The sequence below is a fragment of the Nymphalis io genome, chromosome 15, assembly GCF_905147045.1.
Source record: "Nymphalis io chromosome 15, ilAglIoxx1.1, whole genome shotgun sequence".
In the NCBI taxonomy this organism is placed as follows: Eukaryota; Metazoa; Arthropoda; class Insecta; order Lepidoptera; family Nymphalidae; genus Nymphalis; species Nymphalis io.
Window position 1 is genome coordinate 11,320,814 of NC_065902.1, and position 17,280 is coordinate 11,338,093.

General features: G+C 32.2%; 1 protein-coding gene across 3 annotated transcripts in view; it reads right to left on the minus strand.

Annotated features, from left to right (window-relative positions):
• The window catches only part of LOC126773770 (calmodulin-binding transcription activator 2), a 74,094-nt gene that overhangs the window by 36,859 nt on the left and 19,955 nt on the right, over positions 1–17,280 (minus strand). For 2 of the 3 annotated variants that reach the window (XM_050494916.1, XM_050494915.1), the window contains exon 2: positions 3,486–3,621. In XM_050494916.1, the coding sequence (XP_050350873.1) occupies positions 3,486–3,605 (120 nt within the window). In that variant the 5' untranslated portion in view covers positions 3,606–3,621. Of the gene's footprint in view, positions 1–3,485; positions 3,622–3,840; positions 3,885–17,280 lie in introns of those variants that run through there. The other variant, XM_050494914.1, reaches the window with a different exon arrangement.

Genomic DNA, 17,280 nt, shown 5'->3' on the forward strand with positions numbered 1-17,280 from the left:
ACAGCACCAGTGATAAATTCACCTGAACAAGGTCGCGGTTCGCTAACTACTTCCACCTTTCCTTAATTGGCATCATTCCAAGCTAAGAACAAAACAATAGCGTGCTCTGATACCAGACCGAGAAAACCTGCCACGTGAATTAGAGTGTTCAACTGTTTATATTGGATTTTAAAACGCCCACGCTACACGGCTTAAGCGTTATGAATTGTGTACAAAAGAGGTTTCACGCGTATTTTTATTATTCTTAATTGTTGTGCCCTATTCAACTTCTCGTTTTCAAAGCGAAAACACTGGTTTCCCGTTATGGGACAATTTACATTTGCACTTATATTTTGCTTACAATATTTTCATATTTTTAACTAGAATTTAATGGGACATTTCCTACGGTACGGCTTACTTTTTACCAGCTAAATATATATTTTCCATGAATTAGTGGGTCATGTTGCCGGTACTAATGTAACAGAAATATTTGCCTGTATTATACAAGATTTCAAAGTTGGTTTGTTTATTTTATAAACTTCCCTCGTAGCCAAGCTGTGAGATATTAAAATAAGAATGAATCACGAAAGTTAGGTTATAAATAGTATATTAATGAATCTTTTAAAAAAATATTTATGAATTATAATAATTTTACCTAATATAAAAAAATTATAAAGATAATAAAAATATTTGAGTTAGATACTAGAACTTTCATGCAGGATATATAAATTGAATTTAATGAATATAATATGTAATTTTATTAATAACCACTGCATTTTTTATCGGATGTTCGCTGTATAATCTATAAATAGAATCGGTGGTAGATTTATTCTTTTAAATTTACGACACAAAAGCAGTTGTTTGGGCCTACGCGAATAAAGTATATGTAATTACATTTTAATAAAACAATAACAACATTCATCTATTTTTGTTTTTATTATAAAAAACATTTGAATGATGAGCGATATAATTACAGGCACAAATTTAATTTTTGGCCTTTTAAACGTTATATGTGATTAGTAAACAATGCTGTATCTTCTTTGAATGGGTATTTACTAATGTATTAATGAGAGAAATAAGTATCTAAATTAAAATGCTGGGCTTTAAGAATTGACGGCGTAAGAAGTGAATTTTAATTTATTTTACTCATCTATCTACCTTTATAAATAGTTAAAGAAATAGAAAGTAATTCTAGCCGTCATTTAAAACATATAATATTATAATATTTGACGGGCTCGTTTGCGTGATTGGTAGATACTTGCCTTTCACGCCGAAGGTTGTGGGTTCGATTCCCACCCAGGACAGACATTTGTGTACATGAACATGTCTGTTTGTCCTGAGTCTGGGTGTGATTATCTAAATAAGTATGTATTTACAAAAGAAAAGTAGTTTATGTAGTATATTGTTGTCTATTTTTCATAGTACAAGCTCTGCTTAGTTTGGAATCAGATGGCCGTGTGTGAATAATGTCCCAGGATATATATATATAAGTCACTGCGGTTGAAATTGTATTATAGACATTGAGAATAAATAAACATTTACTATAAACACATTCCTTTTAAAAAAATCTGATTTCCTTAAATTTGGATCATAAGCAAATGTAGAATCGATATAATACAATTTCAGCCCAAAGTATTCATGTTGGCCACGCGTCCCCAAAATCATTAAAAATATAAGTGACACCCATCCGAAATAATGAATTCAATAACCGAGCGCATACGAAAAGAATAAAATATAGCACATAGACCGCTTTATCGGGTCCAATTAGTGGTTCCCATCCCGTAGTTAATTGGTAGAGATTCATTTGCTTATTCATCAAACCGTTTCGAAGGGTTTACTGGTCAACATCAATTTGTTTATGTGAAGGGTGCTTAAATGGGATTTTTGTTGTTTCATCCACTACCTATTTCTATTGTTTATAGAGATATGACAATCATCTAATATATGTTGACTGCCTTTTTGGTCTAGTGGATTGATATAAGGACTCGGAGGTACCGGGTTCAATTCCCAAGTCGGGCCAATAAAAAATTATTAGGTTTTTATGTCAGAAAATTCTCAGTAGCAGCCCGGAGTCTAGAAGTTGGATAGGTGTACACTCCCGTGCCTCGGAAAGCACGTAAAGCCGTTGGTCCTACGCCTGAACTCTTTCCGGTCGTGTCGGATTGCCGTCACATCGGATTATGAAAGTTAGGGAATAGAGAGTGTACCTGGGTTTGCGCACACACTTGTGCACTGTAATATCTCGTAGTTTGCTAATTTCTCTTGAGATTCACCGTGGCCAAAATCGGTCTGTAGGACATTATTATATTTTGATGTATTGTAAATGTTTATAGTCTACGTGTTCGAGATATTGATTTACCATTATTTTTTTAATTTAGTAAGACCGAAATAACAAAAACGATTTCAGCTATTGTTTAAGCTGATAGCGTGCAAAAATAACAACCAGGAAACACTACTCAATCAACATTGTGTGGCACCGAAACGTAGCTGGCTTAAATTTCCTCATAATCGAGTATTCGAGGCTGCGCTGTTTGCTGACGTCACTCTGCGACCCCAGCTGTCAGCGCCAAATGAGATTCACTGAACTGTTCTGAAAATCTAGCATTGTCTTCAATAACTCCTGAATATTTTCGCGTCCACTTCTCACGTGACTTGGATTTTTTTTTTTATTTCGACAAAACTTGAATGGAATCCAATATTCTTCCTTCATAACAAGCTAATATTTAAATTACCATTTGAATAGATTTTCATGGGTTTTTCATAAAAATAAAACAAACATTACCATTTTTTATTTATTAAACTGTCGACCCTTATTCATTTTGATAAAGAGAATAATAAACGATAGAACACCAAAACCCTGAACAAGACACGGCGTATCCGTGAAACCAAAAATAAATCCCGTATCAGCCTTACATTAAACGCACATTAAAATATGATAAAAGAGAAAAAGGTACCGCAAACACGCTGACACTCCGCAAACAGGTGTGTTTGTCTGAGATATGGCCGGTGAAAGTTGTTTTCCCCTCTGTGATTTCCATTTCACAAATTATGTTTATATCACATTTCTCTTTTATATTACAGGGCTGCTTACAGAAATTTATAACTTTTTATTGCAGGCTTATATATGATAATTTACTTTAGGACAATATAAAACATACATAATTTTCCATGTACGAGTTATTATGAAGTAATTAAGTTAAACTTGTATATTATATGAATATTTATATTCTAATTATAAATATGTTAAAAAATTATGACAAGTATTCATCCCGTCTTGCTTAGTAAATTTGTAATTTTGATAGACAACATTTGAAGAATACACGCATCAAAATAGTATATCATCATAAGTTGGTTGTCAATATTGGATATAAGTCAATATTAATGTGTACGTATTCGTATAGTATAAGGTATACGTATGTAAGCATTTAAGAACAGAATAGAGCACGCTTTGGTGAAATGTAAAGACTACAATCTTAATAATTGAAGATGATATGTGTTGAAATTACCTCTGTCCCCTGCACCTTGAGTTTCATATGGTCTTCTCTGGTGGTCTTTCCGTCTTTCCGCTTCTTCCAACAGTACCCATCGCGCCGGTAGCGTACCTTCTTTCGGCTGTATAGAAGCATCGAACCACTTTTGGGCCTGTAACAAACAAAAATGAACATAAGCATGCTTTTTTGGCTTTTCCGTTATTTGTTATTGTCATGTCGGACATAGTACATATGTGTGTTCAAACGTATATCATGTTATATTTATACATATTTATTGTTTATGGTATACTGTTCGTTAAATTTTACCAAAAGTACACAAAATGTAATCGCAATTTAGATCACCTAATAATTTTGAGTGCTTTTCACTTACGTTAATTTATTTGATAGAAGTATTCACTTTCATCGTATACTCCGCTAAATTTTTTCAATAAAACACCTGATTGAATGAGCACATTGCTCATCTTTGTGGATCGAAAGATCGCAGATGGATGGATGGTATTACATTGAAATGGATTTGGCAGTAGAATTGGCAAAAGGGAAGCGAATCGCACGTTCAATCCAAACATTTAATCAAATCATCTGAAACAGCGCCAATGTTAAAATATCTTGTTATCTTTCAACTGAGATTAGCCATTGAATAGTCATTTAGATCTAGTACATTCTTAAAAAAGAAAAATGGTTACAAATCTAAACTAACACTTTTTCAATTGCATATTTTTTAAACGAATTTTTTAATATCGTAGACCCATTTATTCAGATAATAATAAACATTAAAAAATGCAAGGCTTACCGTATTTATGAAAATCATACGATCTAACTATAAACAAGATTGGAACTGCATGAATGAATTTAAAGACAAAAGCTATATGAATTTATAAAAAACACTAACTTAAAACATCCAATCCTACTATCAATACGAATATCGATATTTAAAATAAAATCATCAATAACAAAACAAAATCAACTATTGAAAAGATAAAAACAACATTAATTAGTTGAAATTTATTATCGAAAACTGTAGAAATTCAATAATTAAATGATTGTCCATTTGTGGTGTATCAATTTGAAAATTATTTACATGTAACGAAAGGTCATCCAAGAGTCATCTATAACAATTTCCCGTTGTGATTTATCGATCTACTGTTATTACATTGCGATAAGATATACAAATTATCAATGGATGTGCAATTTCGAAAATTGTTCACTATTTTGTATGTTTTTCATTGCATTTTAATTTGTATTGATTGCGTTTTCCAATTGAATTAATTCATTCTCAACTTTCAGATGACATTCGAATCGTCTTATATAAAATGTTGGCATATGTACTACAACTTACAGTCGTATATGCTTGTTTGCATAATGCCGCTACTATCAAGAATAACTCCATCGAATTTGATACTTAAAAAGCTTAATTTCCTTATCCAAATCTAAATCTTATTGTTATCGACGAAAATAGCTTTTATCTTGAACTAAATTTCACATATTATACTTTATTACGTTATAAGTGTTCAAAATTTGATCGAATTATTATGTTCCATATATGTTCGTTACATATCCCCGGGAGATATAATCGATGCAAAAATGTATTATGAGCTGAATCATGCCGGAAATTGGGGTGTTCGTATCCGACAGCAGCTGATATATGGCGTTAGGGTTTTTAGTCATACATTAACTATAAGTTTTGGGAATCCAAGACCTTGAATACATATCATTTAATAAAAAAATACGTTATTTTAAAACGAATGCAAATAAAAGACAGTAAACTATTTTATTCAATAATTATATATAATTATATGGAAATACTAAATCTCATAATATAAAATCCAAGAAAACAGATAACAGGTTCGTGTTAAAAAAAAATAATGCGACTGATACGTGCAAACTTGCTGAGTTGTGTAGGCATGAAAATGTGATGAATCTGACTATATTAGTAGTTGGCGAAATTGAGAGAAACTGACTTGAATACGATCAACATATACCTAATGTCGAATTGTTTGCTCCGATGAAGGCAAGTGATTTGATATAATGCGCATCGTATTAATAAAATTATCGCAACTTCTCGCAATTATATATATATATATATATATATATATAGCTTTGTGCAAGCTCGTCTGGGTAGGTACCACCCACTCATCAGATATTCTACCGCAAAACAGCAGTACTTGGTAGTGTTGTGTTCCGGTTTGAAGGGTGAGTAAGCCAGTGTAATCACAGGCACTAGGGTTGGTGGCGCATTGGTGATGTAAGCGATGGTTAACATTTCTTACAATGCTAATATCTATGGGCGTTGGTGACCACTTACCATCAGGTGGCTCATATGCTCATTCACCTTCCTATTCTTTATATATATATTTCTACATATACAGTTATATCTAATAAAATATTAATGTTCTTTTTATATAATTTGTTTTGAGTCTTTTTATGTCAGCCGTAGATTCTGAGCCACGGACTCTCGGTTTCAATCAGCTTCTTGAAAACCACGATCTCATTCAGAATTATTTAAATTTAATGGCATCGGTAGGGTAAATTCCAGACGTATTCACGTCAAAACATTTCTCTCAGACACAGTATATAACACATTAATCAATCATATATTATATATATACAGTGATTTATTATATAACATTATCAAGAGTAACATTGTTCAACTGTATAAAATATATAATATCGTATCCCGTAATTAAATTTATGAAACTTTCCGCGGTTCTCTAGTTTATTAACTGGGTCAGAAGCTTTTCAAAATATTTACTGCTAACGCGCTTAACGTAACTGTTTTGTCTATGAGAAATATATAATGCGTAAACTTATATACAAACACCTTAACTACAAACAATGATAAATATTTTTTTATATTTATTTTCTTTAGTTGTTTTTTATACTTAAAAAAATTGCAGTCAATTTTTGACAAATTCGATTCGGTGACTTAAAGTAGATACGATAATAATTGTGTTTAAAAAGTAATTTCAAACTTATCTACTCCTGAAGGTTATCAAACAATTGTTTTTATAAACAAAGTTAACGCAAAACTTGTTTAAAAACAATGAATAAATAACATAGTATTCATAGTTTTTGAAATTTAAATTTGTTTTAGAATTTTATTTATTGATATCAATGTTTGGAAAATGTAACATTCTATTCATATTCTTTTTTTATTCATTCTATTCGTGACCACGACAAGTGCAACCGTCGAAAAGTCGAGCAAAATAATAAAAAAAAGTATGACCGCGGTTAAAATATGAATATAATAATATATGAAACGCATAAGCTTAAAGTTTACTTTAATATAAATAACTAATTCACCAAAACTGTCACATTTAATAAATTAAAGTAAATAAATATTGAACGACGTCTGACTGTTGTAATTTTAAATTACTTATTGATGTAACGCATCTATTTAAAATAAGTCTGTATTACCAACAAATTGAGTCATTGCTGCTTTTTATAATACAATATTATTTTTATTGTCGAGCGTTGAGACCGACTCGTACGCCGTGACGTCAAACGACACGACGCTCTCTTAAGCCATCTTTCCCCGCTTCACCGCCGCTTTATACTATACTATATACTTGTTGCTATATATTAGTATAATACTAAGAAAATATATTTATTTACTAACGAAACTATGTTATAATTTATTTCACTTCATATTTATTCTTTGGTTTTCTCTTTCAATTATCATCAGTTTTGAAGTTTCAAATAAGCTTGGGCGTCCCTCGACGGCCACATTTTTCCGTAAAAAACATACTTTTTATTTTTGAAGATCGATCATTTCTATTCTAAATATTCTTAACTCAATAAAAAAACTTGAGCGATCTGACTTTAAAAATCTATTTCAACTTACCTTGAGGAAGTTTAAACCTCTACAAACTCTTAAGAGCGTCTTAGTTCATTTGGATCTTGATTTCTCTCTATTTATTTGCCAGAGACCGAGTTTTGAAAGGTTTCTAAGGTATTAGTGCTAACTAGCGAAATAAAAATGCTTTTAAACTGAATTAGGACGTTTTTTTATTTTACATTTTATGAGAAAAATATTTCGTAAAAATGTTTTTGAATACGGCCAGTTTTATGCTTAAAGTGTTACAATAAAAAATAATATATTTAAATTTGAAAATCGTAACAAATTTTTATATTTGATTGTTTTCGTGGGAACGAAATTACGAAAAAAATATTAAATAGTTCCTAACGTTTATTGTTACTACAACTTGATTCATTGTGATGAAAGTAAAAGTTATATAAAATAAAATTAATAATCGGTCGAAGAGTCATATGTAGGATATATAGGAGGTATGTTTATGTTTATGTTTTTTCTTGTTTTCAAATCAATCAATCAATCAACAGCCAATCGTTGTCCATTGCTGAACATAGGCCTCTCCCAAGGTGCGCCAAAGCTCCCTGTCCTCCGCCTTCCGCATCCAGTTGGTGCCCGCCACCTTCTTAAGGTCGTCGGTCCACCTGGCTGGAGGGCGCCCTACGCTGCGCTTGCCGATTCGCGGTCTCCACTCTAGGACTCATCTGCTCCAACGGCCATCGGTCCTACGACATACGTGACCAGCCCACTGCCACTTCAGCCTGCTAATTTTGCAAGCTATGTCGGTGACTCCGGTTCTTTTCCGGATAATTTCATTTCTGATCTTATCCTTCAAAGATACTCCGAGCATAGCTCGCTTCTTTCTTGTTTTCACAAGTTTGTAATTAACATTTATACGTCTAAAAACTTAGTCTAATAAAACTATTACTGCAAGTTAAGTACGCTTGTTATAAATATTTATATCTGATAATGTTGCGATGTGTTATACAATGACCTAATCTTATCACAATGACTCAGTATGCTTATTGTAAGTGTATATTTACAAATTAGTAATAGGGCCTACCAGGGCTTTGTGCACGCCTTCGTAACCTACTCATCAGTTATTCTACCATCAAACAGCAATACTTGGTATTGTTGTGTTCCGGTTTTAAGGGTGAGCGGGTCAAAGTCGATCATCTTAATTCCCAAGGTTGGTGACGAATTGGTGATGTCAGAGATGTTTGATATTTCTTACGGCGCCAATGTCTATGGGCTATGGTAACCACTTACCATCGGGTAACCCATTTGCCTGACTGTCTACGTTTTTAAATAAAATAAAAAAATATATTAAAGATATAACAGGACAGAGGAAGAGATGGATTTTCATTTATGCCTATTTTTTCAATATCTAAACATAACCATTTTATGTTCGAGTGAATTTCTCAAAAATTTCGAAAAACTAAAATGTTCACGTAAATTATGTTTTAAATTAAGCGTCCGGTTACGTGAAACGAAGTAGAAGCGTGAGGCAGTTGCTAATAATTTTAATTCGTTTTTATATAGCAATGACCGAAATCGACAATTTAATGCGCAACCAGCTAACTGAATTATCGTTGCGCGGCCTGCCAAAAGTATCATCTGTCATTAGATTTTTAATGCGAAGTAGAACTAATACTATTAGTATATTGCCGACTAAGTTTTGTCCGTTAGGAAAAACGTGACGTCAGTTTGATTTGTGGGTAGGTTTATATCCGCTACAATACAGATATTATGCGAAGCTATTCCTTTAAATTTACTTTAGAAAGGAAGACTGTCTTTTACACTGACTCAATCACCATTTAAATCTGAACACATCAATAATGATGATGTCCTCTTGACCAATTTTGGTTACGGCAGCCGGTCTCAACAGATTAACAAATTACGGCACGTTAACAGTCTGTAAATGTCCCACGGCTGGGCTAAGGCCTCCTCTCCCTTTTTGAGGAGAAGGTTTTACTGGTGGTAGAGCTTTGTGCAAGCTCGTCTGGGTAGGTACCACCCACTCATCAGATATTCTACCGCAAAACAGCAGTATTTGGTATTGTTGTGTTCCAGTTTGAAGGGTGAGTGAGCCAGTGTAATTACAGGCACAAGGGACATAACATCTTAGTTCCCAAGGTTGGTGGTGCATTGGTGATGTAAGCGATGGTTAACATTTCTTACAATGCCAATGTCTAAGGGCGTTTGGTGGCCACTTACCATCAGGTGGCCCATATGCTCGTCCGCCTTCCTATTCTATAAAAAAAAAAAGCTTATTCCATCACTGCCTGCTCCAATGCGGGTTGGTGGAATACACATGTGGTAGAATTCCAGTGAAATTAGACACATGTAAGCTTCCTCACGATGTTTTTCTTCACGAAAAGCACGAGATGAATTATAACCACAAATTAAGCACATGAAAAACTTCAGTGGTGATTGCCCGGGTTTGAACCCATGATCATCGGTTAAGATGCACGCGTTCTTACCATTGGGCCATCTTGGCTTTATTAAGCAACTGTTCAGGACATATTATAGTGCGTAAGAGTGTGTGTGTATATATAATCCAATGGCAATCCGAGACTGGAAAGAGTTCAGGCGCATGATCAATGGATTTACGTTCGTTACGAGACACGGGAGTGAATATAATAGAAAAATCGGTAACTTGGTGGCACCCAGAGGCCGAACGGTATAAAATCTACTGATGTTAAGGTACCTACTTAACATGAGTAGATTTTACACTGGTGGACAAAGCTCCAAATTTTATCTTCAAGGCCAGAGGGGACAGCAGCGAGACATTTTTTAGTCGTTACTTTATAAATATATTTCGTTGTCAACATGGAGCCATTAGACTATTACACATAATTAAACAACAACACACCTCTAGCTTATCCATAAAAAACAAAGAAAAATATTAATTCTTGTAATATTTGCAATAAAAATCGTTCCATTTATTTGAAAACCATAAGGTTTTCAAGCATTAACATACTAGTCAAAACAGTTCGACCGGAGTCACTCATTAAACTGGTCGGCTTTTATGCGTTTTTATTTACGGATCATAAAACACGAACGCAATATTTCCGTACGTCGCGATCACGCGTTATGTCAGAACAAAAACGACCATCAGATTCATGGATTTTCCACGACTAATAAATCGCGTATTGGAAGCATAAATCAGGGTGATGTTAGTTGCGATTTTTTCGAGAGACAACGACGATGCGTCAATTCGAACAATTGTGACGATGGCTTTGCAAATTGTAGGTTTGCGTTAACTGGTATTCGCTTTTGCGGCTAAACTTGAAGATGAGATACGAGCTTTTCAATATCATTCGCACGCCTACAAATACTGACTGGCTTTGTACAAGCTCGTCTGGGTAGGCACCTCCCAGATATTCTACCGCAAAAAAGTAGTACTTGGTATTGTTTTGTTCCGGATTAAAGGGTGAGTGAGCCAGTGTAATTTATAACATTTCTTACAGTGTGAATGTCTATGGACGTTGGTGACCACTTACCATCAGGTGGCGCATAAGCTCGTCCGCTTTTATATTAAAAAAAAAAGTAAGAAAAGATAAAAGAACATTTTAAAACTTCGTCTATCTTTTAAGCAAGTTAACAATTTCAATGTTATTTTGTAAAACAAATTTCTAAAAACATAATTAAATTGACGTTATTAATCATAATCTTATATTATATATATTACATTTTTATTGAATTATATAATTAGCACCAGTTACGAAATAAAATTGAACATCTTTTTTTATTAACATTGATTGGTAGATAGTTTAACTGATGGAAAGTGGAAAGATTAGAATGCTTGACATCGCGAATGCGTCTCTAATCTTAGTAACTAAGATGCTCTTGTCCCTTGCACCTTTAATTACAATGACTCACTCACCCTTCAAACCGGAACACAACAATACTTATTACTGTTTGCCGGCAGAATACGTGATGAGCGGATGGTTCCGATCCAGACCGGCCATAAACCTAATACCAGCTTATTGCATTAACCATATAATCTATTAATAAAAATAAAACAAAAATTGTTCAATGAATCATTGAGCTCGACAGTGTAAACACATTTTCCCGCTAATAAATATTTATAATCTTCATACAAAATAAAAGTCAAATGAATATGCTTGATGTAATTTATATCTTACAAAAACAAAACAATTCGAAGCGTCAAAGCAAAAACTACGCTCATAAAGAATTAGCGTAGTATTATTCGGGAAAAATCAGAGCGCCCGTTTCCTTGACAAATTACTCGGGGATCCCTCTTTATGGCGGCCGTTCCCGCGGAGATTAAAAAGGTTCTAGTTGTCCACAAAACTGAGAGAGAATTGATAAACTACATTTGAATGTAGAAGCGAAATGTTTTTATATTTTAACAAAACAATTTAGTTAAGCTATATCTTAATGGTATATATAGATTTATTAAAACATCTCAATTTATTAGAATCTATTATATATATGTTAGCTATTTAATATTAAATTAGTGATACGAATTGGGATTAAATGATAATTCAATAAATTATATTTAACGTAAAAGTTAATTGCTATGTGGCTTTCAGTCGCCCACGATCAGTGCTGTCTACCGGCGGTAATATTAATTAAAACGAACCAATATTTTTCTACGTGATTTATTAAATAAAGTTGATAGCTTTAACCAAGAATTTGCAGCAATTTTAGGATAAAATACTATCACTACGTTTTAACTCTAACATGCTCATAACATAACTATTTTTAAATAGCTGTTACTTTTATAATAAGTTAGTTAACAAAACCTTAACGGTTTACTTCTAGAGATATCATTTTAAATTCGCACTTATATGTTCTATCTTAACTCATAAAATATCTAACAAAGAGGTTTTTCCAATAAATATTTAAAAGTCTTAGCTGCCAGTAGGTTTAATTGAATAATGATAAGACAATTGATTTTTAAGGCGAGAGTCACGAACATAACCTAGTCTTAGACTGTATTGATAAATAATAAATTAACCTCACTTCACAAGATTACAAAAATGGTTTATTTCGTGGCTTAAAATAAAAGCAAACAATATTTTAATACTATTTTCGGCAATAAACTATGAATGGACAACGTTCCACGTAACCCTCATGTCACTGTAAACAAGCTACCCTGCGAAGTTCATTTTTTAAATATAAAATAAAGTATGATATTCACTCTAACATTGACCTTATTTTATACATCAAAATGTTGCATAAACTACATAAGTAAACTGGACACAGTAGAATACATTGGACTTATCATTAAAAGCTATCATAGAACGCATACTTTATCTTTTCTATTATATACAAATGAAGAGTTAGTTTCATTGAACAACGCTTATCACAGGATCTGAAATGAAGCAGCTAGTAAATAATTCAAAAAATACAGACGATCAAACAGGCCACTCGATTGTGTAGTAATTTCCATTTCGATAAATTGACATTGTCAACTGTGAGTCCATTGGCGACACGAATTTGGCTGTTCAGCCAATAATAAGCATTAGCTTAGCCATTGCTTACACCGTCGACTATAACATTTATATAATATTTGACACTCATACTTAACTAATGTATAATAAGTAGATTCAAAGACAGAAAGCCCACTCAGTACCTAATCGAACAGCACAAACGAAAGTAACAAAACAAACAATTAATGATTCGTAAGATAAGATCATATTTTTGTCATTTTAAATATTATAAACAAACGCAATCGAAGCGTATATGTAATCATCCTCGAGATAAATCGACGAAAATTCTAATAACATGCGATAAACGTGAAGCGAAAAAATCTAGAATTAATAGATAGATAGAAATTAGACGATAATTCAAGGTGAAATTGAGATACCTAAAGCTAAATATGAAAAAGTTAAATAATGAGAAATCAAAGCTGTGAAAACCCAAAACGATAAAATGAAGTCCATTAACGAAAACTCAATGCAAATCCAACACGATCTAATGAGGGCATCCTGAACATTAACAAAAACTTCGCCAAGTGGCATGCGAAACATTCCATGATCGCATGATCCGAGACCAATAAATCCTCGATTCCTAACAATTTCGCATTTCGGGTCACTATTTATCGGTTAAAAACGGCGAAATTACTGCTCGGGCGTTCGATAAAACTGCCTACGGAACTTGTGAAATAGTAAATAAATATCTCAATCGGGTTGAGTAAATTATGCGAGCGGTACACGGAACGGATTTTTGCTGTAATACAGTGTGGTATAAGTTTGAAATGTGGCTTGACTTTTGCGAATATTAAAAAGTATTTTACGAGGCAATTAATATAATTATTGTCAGGATTTTGTCCGCGTAAATTCTAAAGAATTCTTAGCAAAGTTCGTTTTGAAATGTAATCTACAATACGAGTCACTGACTAATGAAATTTGGCTTCAATTTTCGTGATCATAAAAACGACTATTAATGCCTAAAAAGTTCTCTCAATTGTAGTAGAAGATACGTGTATTTTATCCGCATTCAGTTCATTAATATTATTATTCTCTCGTACTGTTCTAATATAAATAGTGATTAAAAACAACGTAGATAGTTAAATTGACACAAGCCACGTATAATGAAGTATAAACGATTCTATTACCGCGACACAAATGCATTTACCAACAAAACCATTGCGTTTGATTAGTATTTCAATAATATGAGATTAACATGCTACTGCTTTGTTCCTAATGATAATAAAGAGAATTTTACTAAAACTAAACAGATTAATGTATCATTTTATAAAAGGCCAAAAATGAAATTATCTAATCAAGAGTCTGTAGTGTTTCAGAATATGTTTCTGGAAAAAATATTTTCAATTAACTTCTGTAGGCAGACTTGTAAATACATCATCTGATTGTAAGTGGTCCCTTTCACCTAGACACTATTAGAATGGTAGTGGCGCGATTTCTCTTTAAACCGAAACACACCAAAGTCAAAATCAAAGTCAAAAATATTTATTCAATATAGAAGCGTTACACTAACTTATTTATTGTCATAACCTAGAGGTTTTGTCGTAGACTACCAGTTGTATATATATTTTTTCAATTACTATTGGTCGTATGGGTATACAAAGCCTGAGTAAAAGGCAAAATAATTATAGTTTACTTTCTGGGCAAAAGATTTCAGACCCAGTTCATCTATATTAGACATTTCAATTATTTCCGTGCATATCGTTGTTAATTATTAAGCTAGAAGCGAAAATACTAAAACATAAAATCCGAACAGAACAGTCATTGCGTACATGAAGTGAATTGTTCACTTTAAAAATATATTTTAGAATTTCGTGGTAAATTGTTGTTGACTGTCCTTTTAGTTTGTTCAAACATTTTTATCCTTCTTTTTCTAAAATAACATAATATGACATACTATGTAATGGAAAATTTATTAGAAATTAACTATTTTCAATGAATAATATATATTGCAATAATGTTTTTGGTTATTCAAAATGGCCGACTGTCAAATGTCCGTATTATTTTCACTGGTTCATTGTTTTTGTATTTTAATATATTATTATCTATATTGTATATTACCATTTTTTTATTATACCGAAGCTGTTTTACCGTATTTGTAAAAAAAACAAAAGACATACAAATAAAGACGCTAACCTTGAATCGAAATTAAATACTTAAAAAAAAAACAAATTGAATAATATCATTGCATTGCTCTAGGCCAGCAATTTTTGTGGCACACGAAAGCCCGAATTAAAACCTGTAAAGGGCTGACACAGCAAGTTATCAAGAACATTAATTGCATTCAGCAATCATGCGATGTGGCGAAGCTTCGAGTACAACAAAAAAAAATATAATTACCCAAAAATTGCTATTATGAAAACTTAGATCGAGTTTAGCTTGAATTTTTAGTTTTATTATAATGGAACGAGTTGAACGTTGGATTTTTTCCGCCTGTCAGATTTCGGTAGACTAATTGGGTGTTCCTTCGTATCGTGTTATGTAATCCTGATAATAAAAATGAACCTTAACATAATGGTAAGGAAAATAATAACAATATCTTTATTTTTCTTTGTGTAACATGAGCGTAGAGAATTGTTTTTTTTTTCTTTGATGTAGTAATATGTTAAATAATTGGCTTAGTGTAATTATCTAGTGCGTTCTTCTTACCGTCTTTGAAGACTTTCTTTTGTTTTTTCGTTTAAATTGTTTTTTTTTTTTTTTTGGTTAATTCATTTTTAATAATGGAACAAACAATGCAATTATTATTTGCGAAATCACTATCTGAATTATATTTTAAAAGATAAGTTATTTGCCGATTTACTTAGTTGCAATATAATATAATTAAATAATCTCTAATCTTCTAACATTTTTTGGCTTTATTTTTTATATTTATGATGTTTTTAAGTCGGAATGTGCAATAAAAGTGCTACTTATCTTTCTTGAAGGGACGTTTTTGGGCGTGAGATTCTGCATTATTAGGCTAATCTGAATTGTATTTAGGCAACCTGTCCATGATTGGGTCATCTCTATGAATCACCATTTTTTTATTGTAGCTCAGAATTTCCATGGTAATCGACGTACGAAGGATATGAGTTATTGCTATTTAAATTGAATAATACTTTTGATAGAATTATCCTAATCTACTTGACAATAACTAATATTAATTTGACTCATTAGGTTCACCGGTTAAGTGTAATTGTCAGTCCAGAGTAAACAAGCTATTACACACTTCAGTTGCCGCTTAACCTACGCAATACATTAAAGGGATCCCCAACACATTAAGAACGATTAACGGATCGACCGACACCTCAACAAACAAACATATCAGCTGACTCCTTAGATCTTCGCAAGTTTTAAACTTAAGTATTTTTAAACGGACATTTTCAGTGAAGAAAATTACGAGTTTTCAAATTGAGTATTGAAATACGAAAAAAAAAAACCTTTTTTACAAACACTTACGACTATTAAGTATCAGGATTTCTGATAGTTATGAGTCATTATTTTGAGATTTTAGGCATTGTCAATATATAGAGATTCATTTATTTATTCATTTGTAATATCACACTTCCAACATACATACAAAGCATTGAAAAAATTAATTCATAAAACAATAACAGTATATCTAATATGCATGTCAATTACTAGTGTACATAGTACTTCCAGATTCAATCTAATCAAATTCAAATTAAAAGAAACAAAAAATAATCAGTAATTTTTAAAAATGTCATAATTAAATAATAAATAACGTCATTGTTATAATAAAAAATCAATCAACGAAATCATATATGTGTATTAATCAAAACTAATCATGCATTTTAGATATTTAAGTGATAGGTGCTTAATACTTCTTACAGCGATGTTTATTAATAGTGGTGACGAATAAACATTAGGTGACACTTTTGCCCATCCGCCTACCAATTTTATAAAAAAAAACTTTATATATATAATAGGTTCTCCTTTGTAAAAACTTATAATACCGTGAATTTACATAGAAAGCCGCCGTGTTCTATAAAAAACAGATCCAAAGTGTGTTAATTAAAATCCTATAAATTATCACGATATTAAATTTTAACATACCAATTAAAGTAATAACAGACCTCTGACAAGCTTCACGGCCGTGTAACGAGGTATTAGCATGTTCTTACTAATCATGGCGAGGTAATATGAGAACGTATTGTTAATAAAAGGTGCTTAATAAATACATATTACGAGAATTTCAAATCTTACGTCTCATATAAAAATATACTATTGTTTTTGTTCATTAAACATACCTATTATTTTACAATTGAGAACAATGCTTTGTATTCCTTAGTGATAAGGCTTTGTTCGGCTTCCTTCGAGTTCCACGCAATCATTAATTATCCACTGTCAGTCAGTGAGTCAGTTAGTAACAATCTTTACGGATGTGCTCCGGTTATAAGACTAAGCCAAATCAATTAATATATATGTCGGAACATCAGAAGGCCCTTTAAAATGACTTTGGCTGTTATCCTCCATGGTGGGCATGATAATGGCGGAATATCCGAAATAAAGACACGTTTTAATTGTTCAGTACACT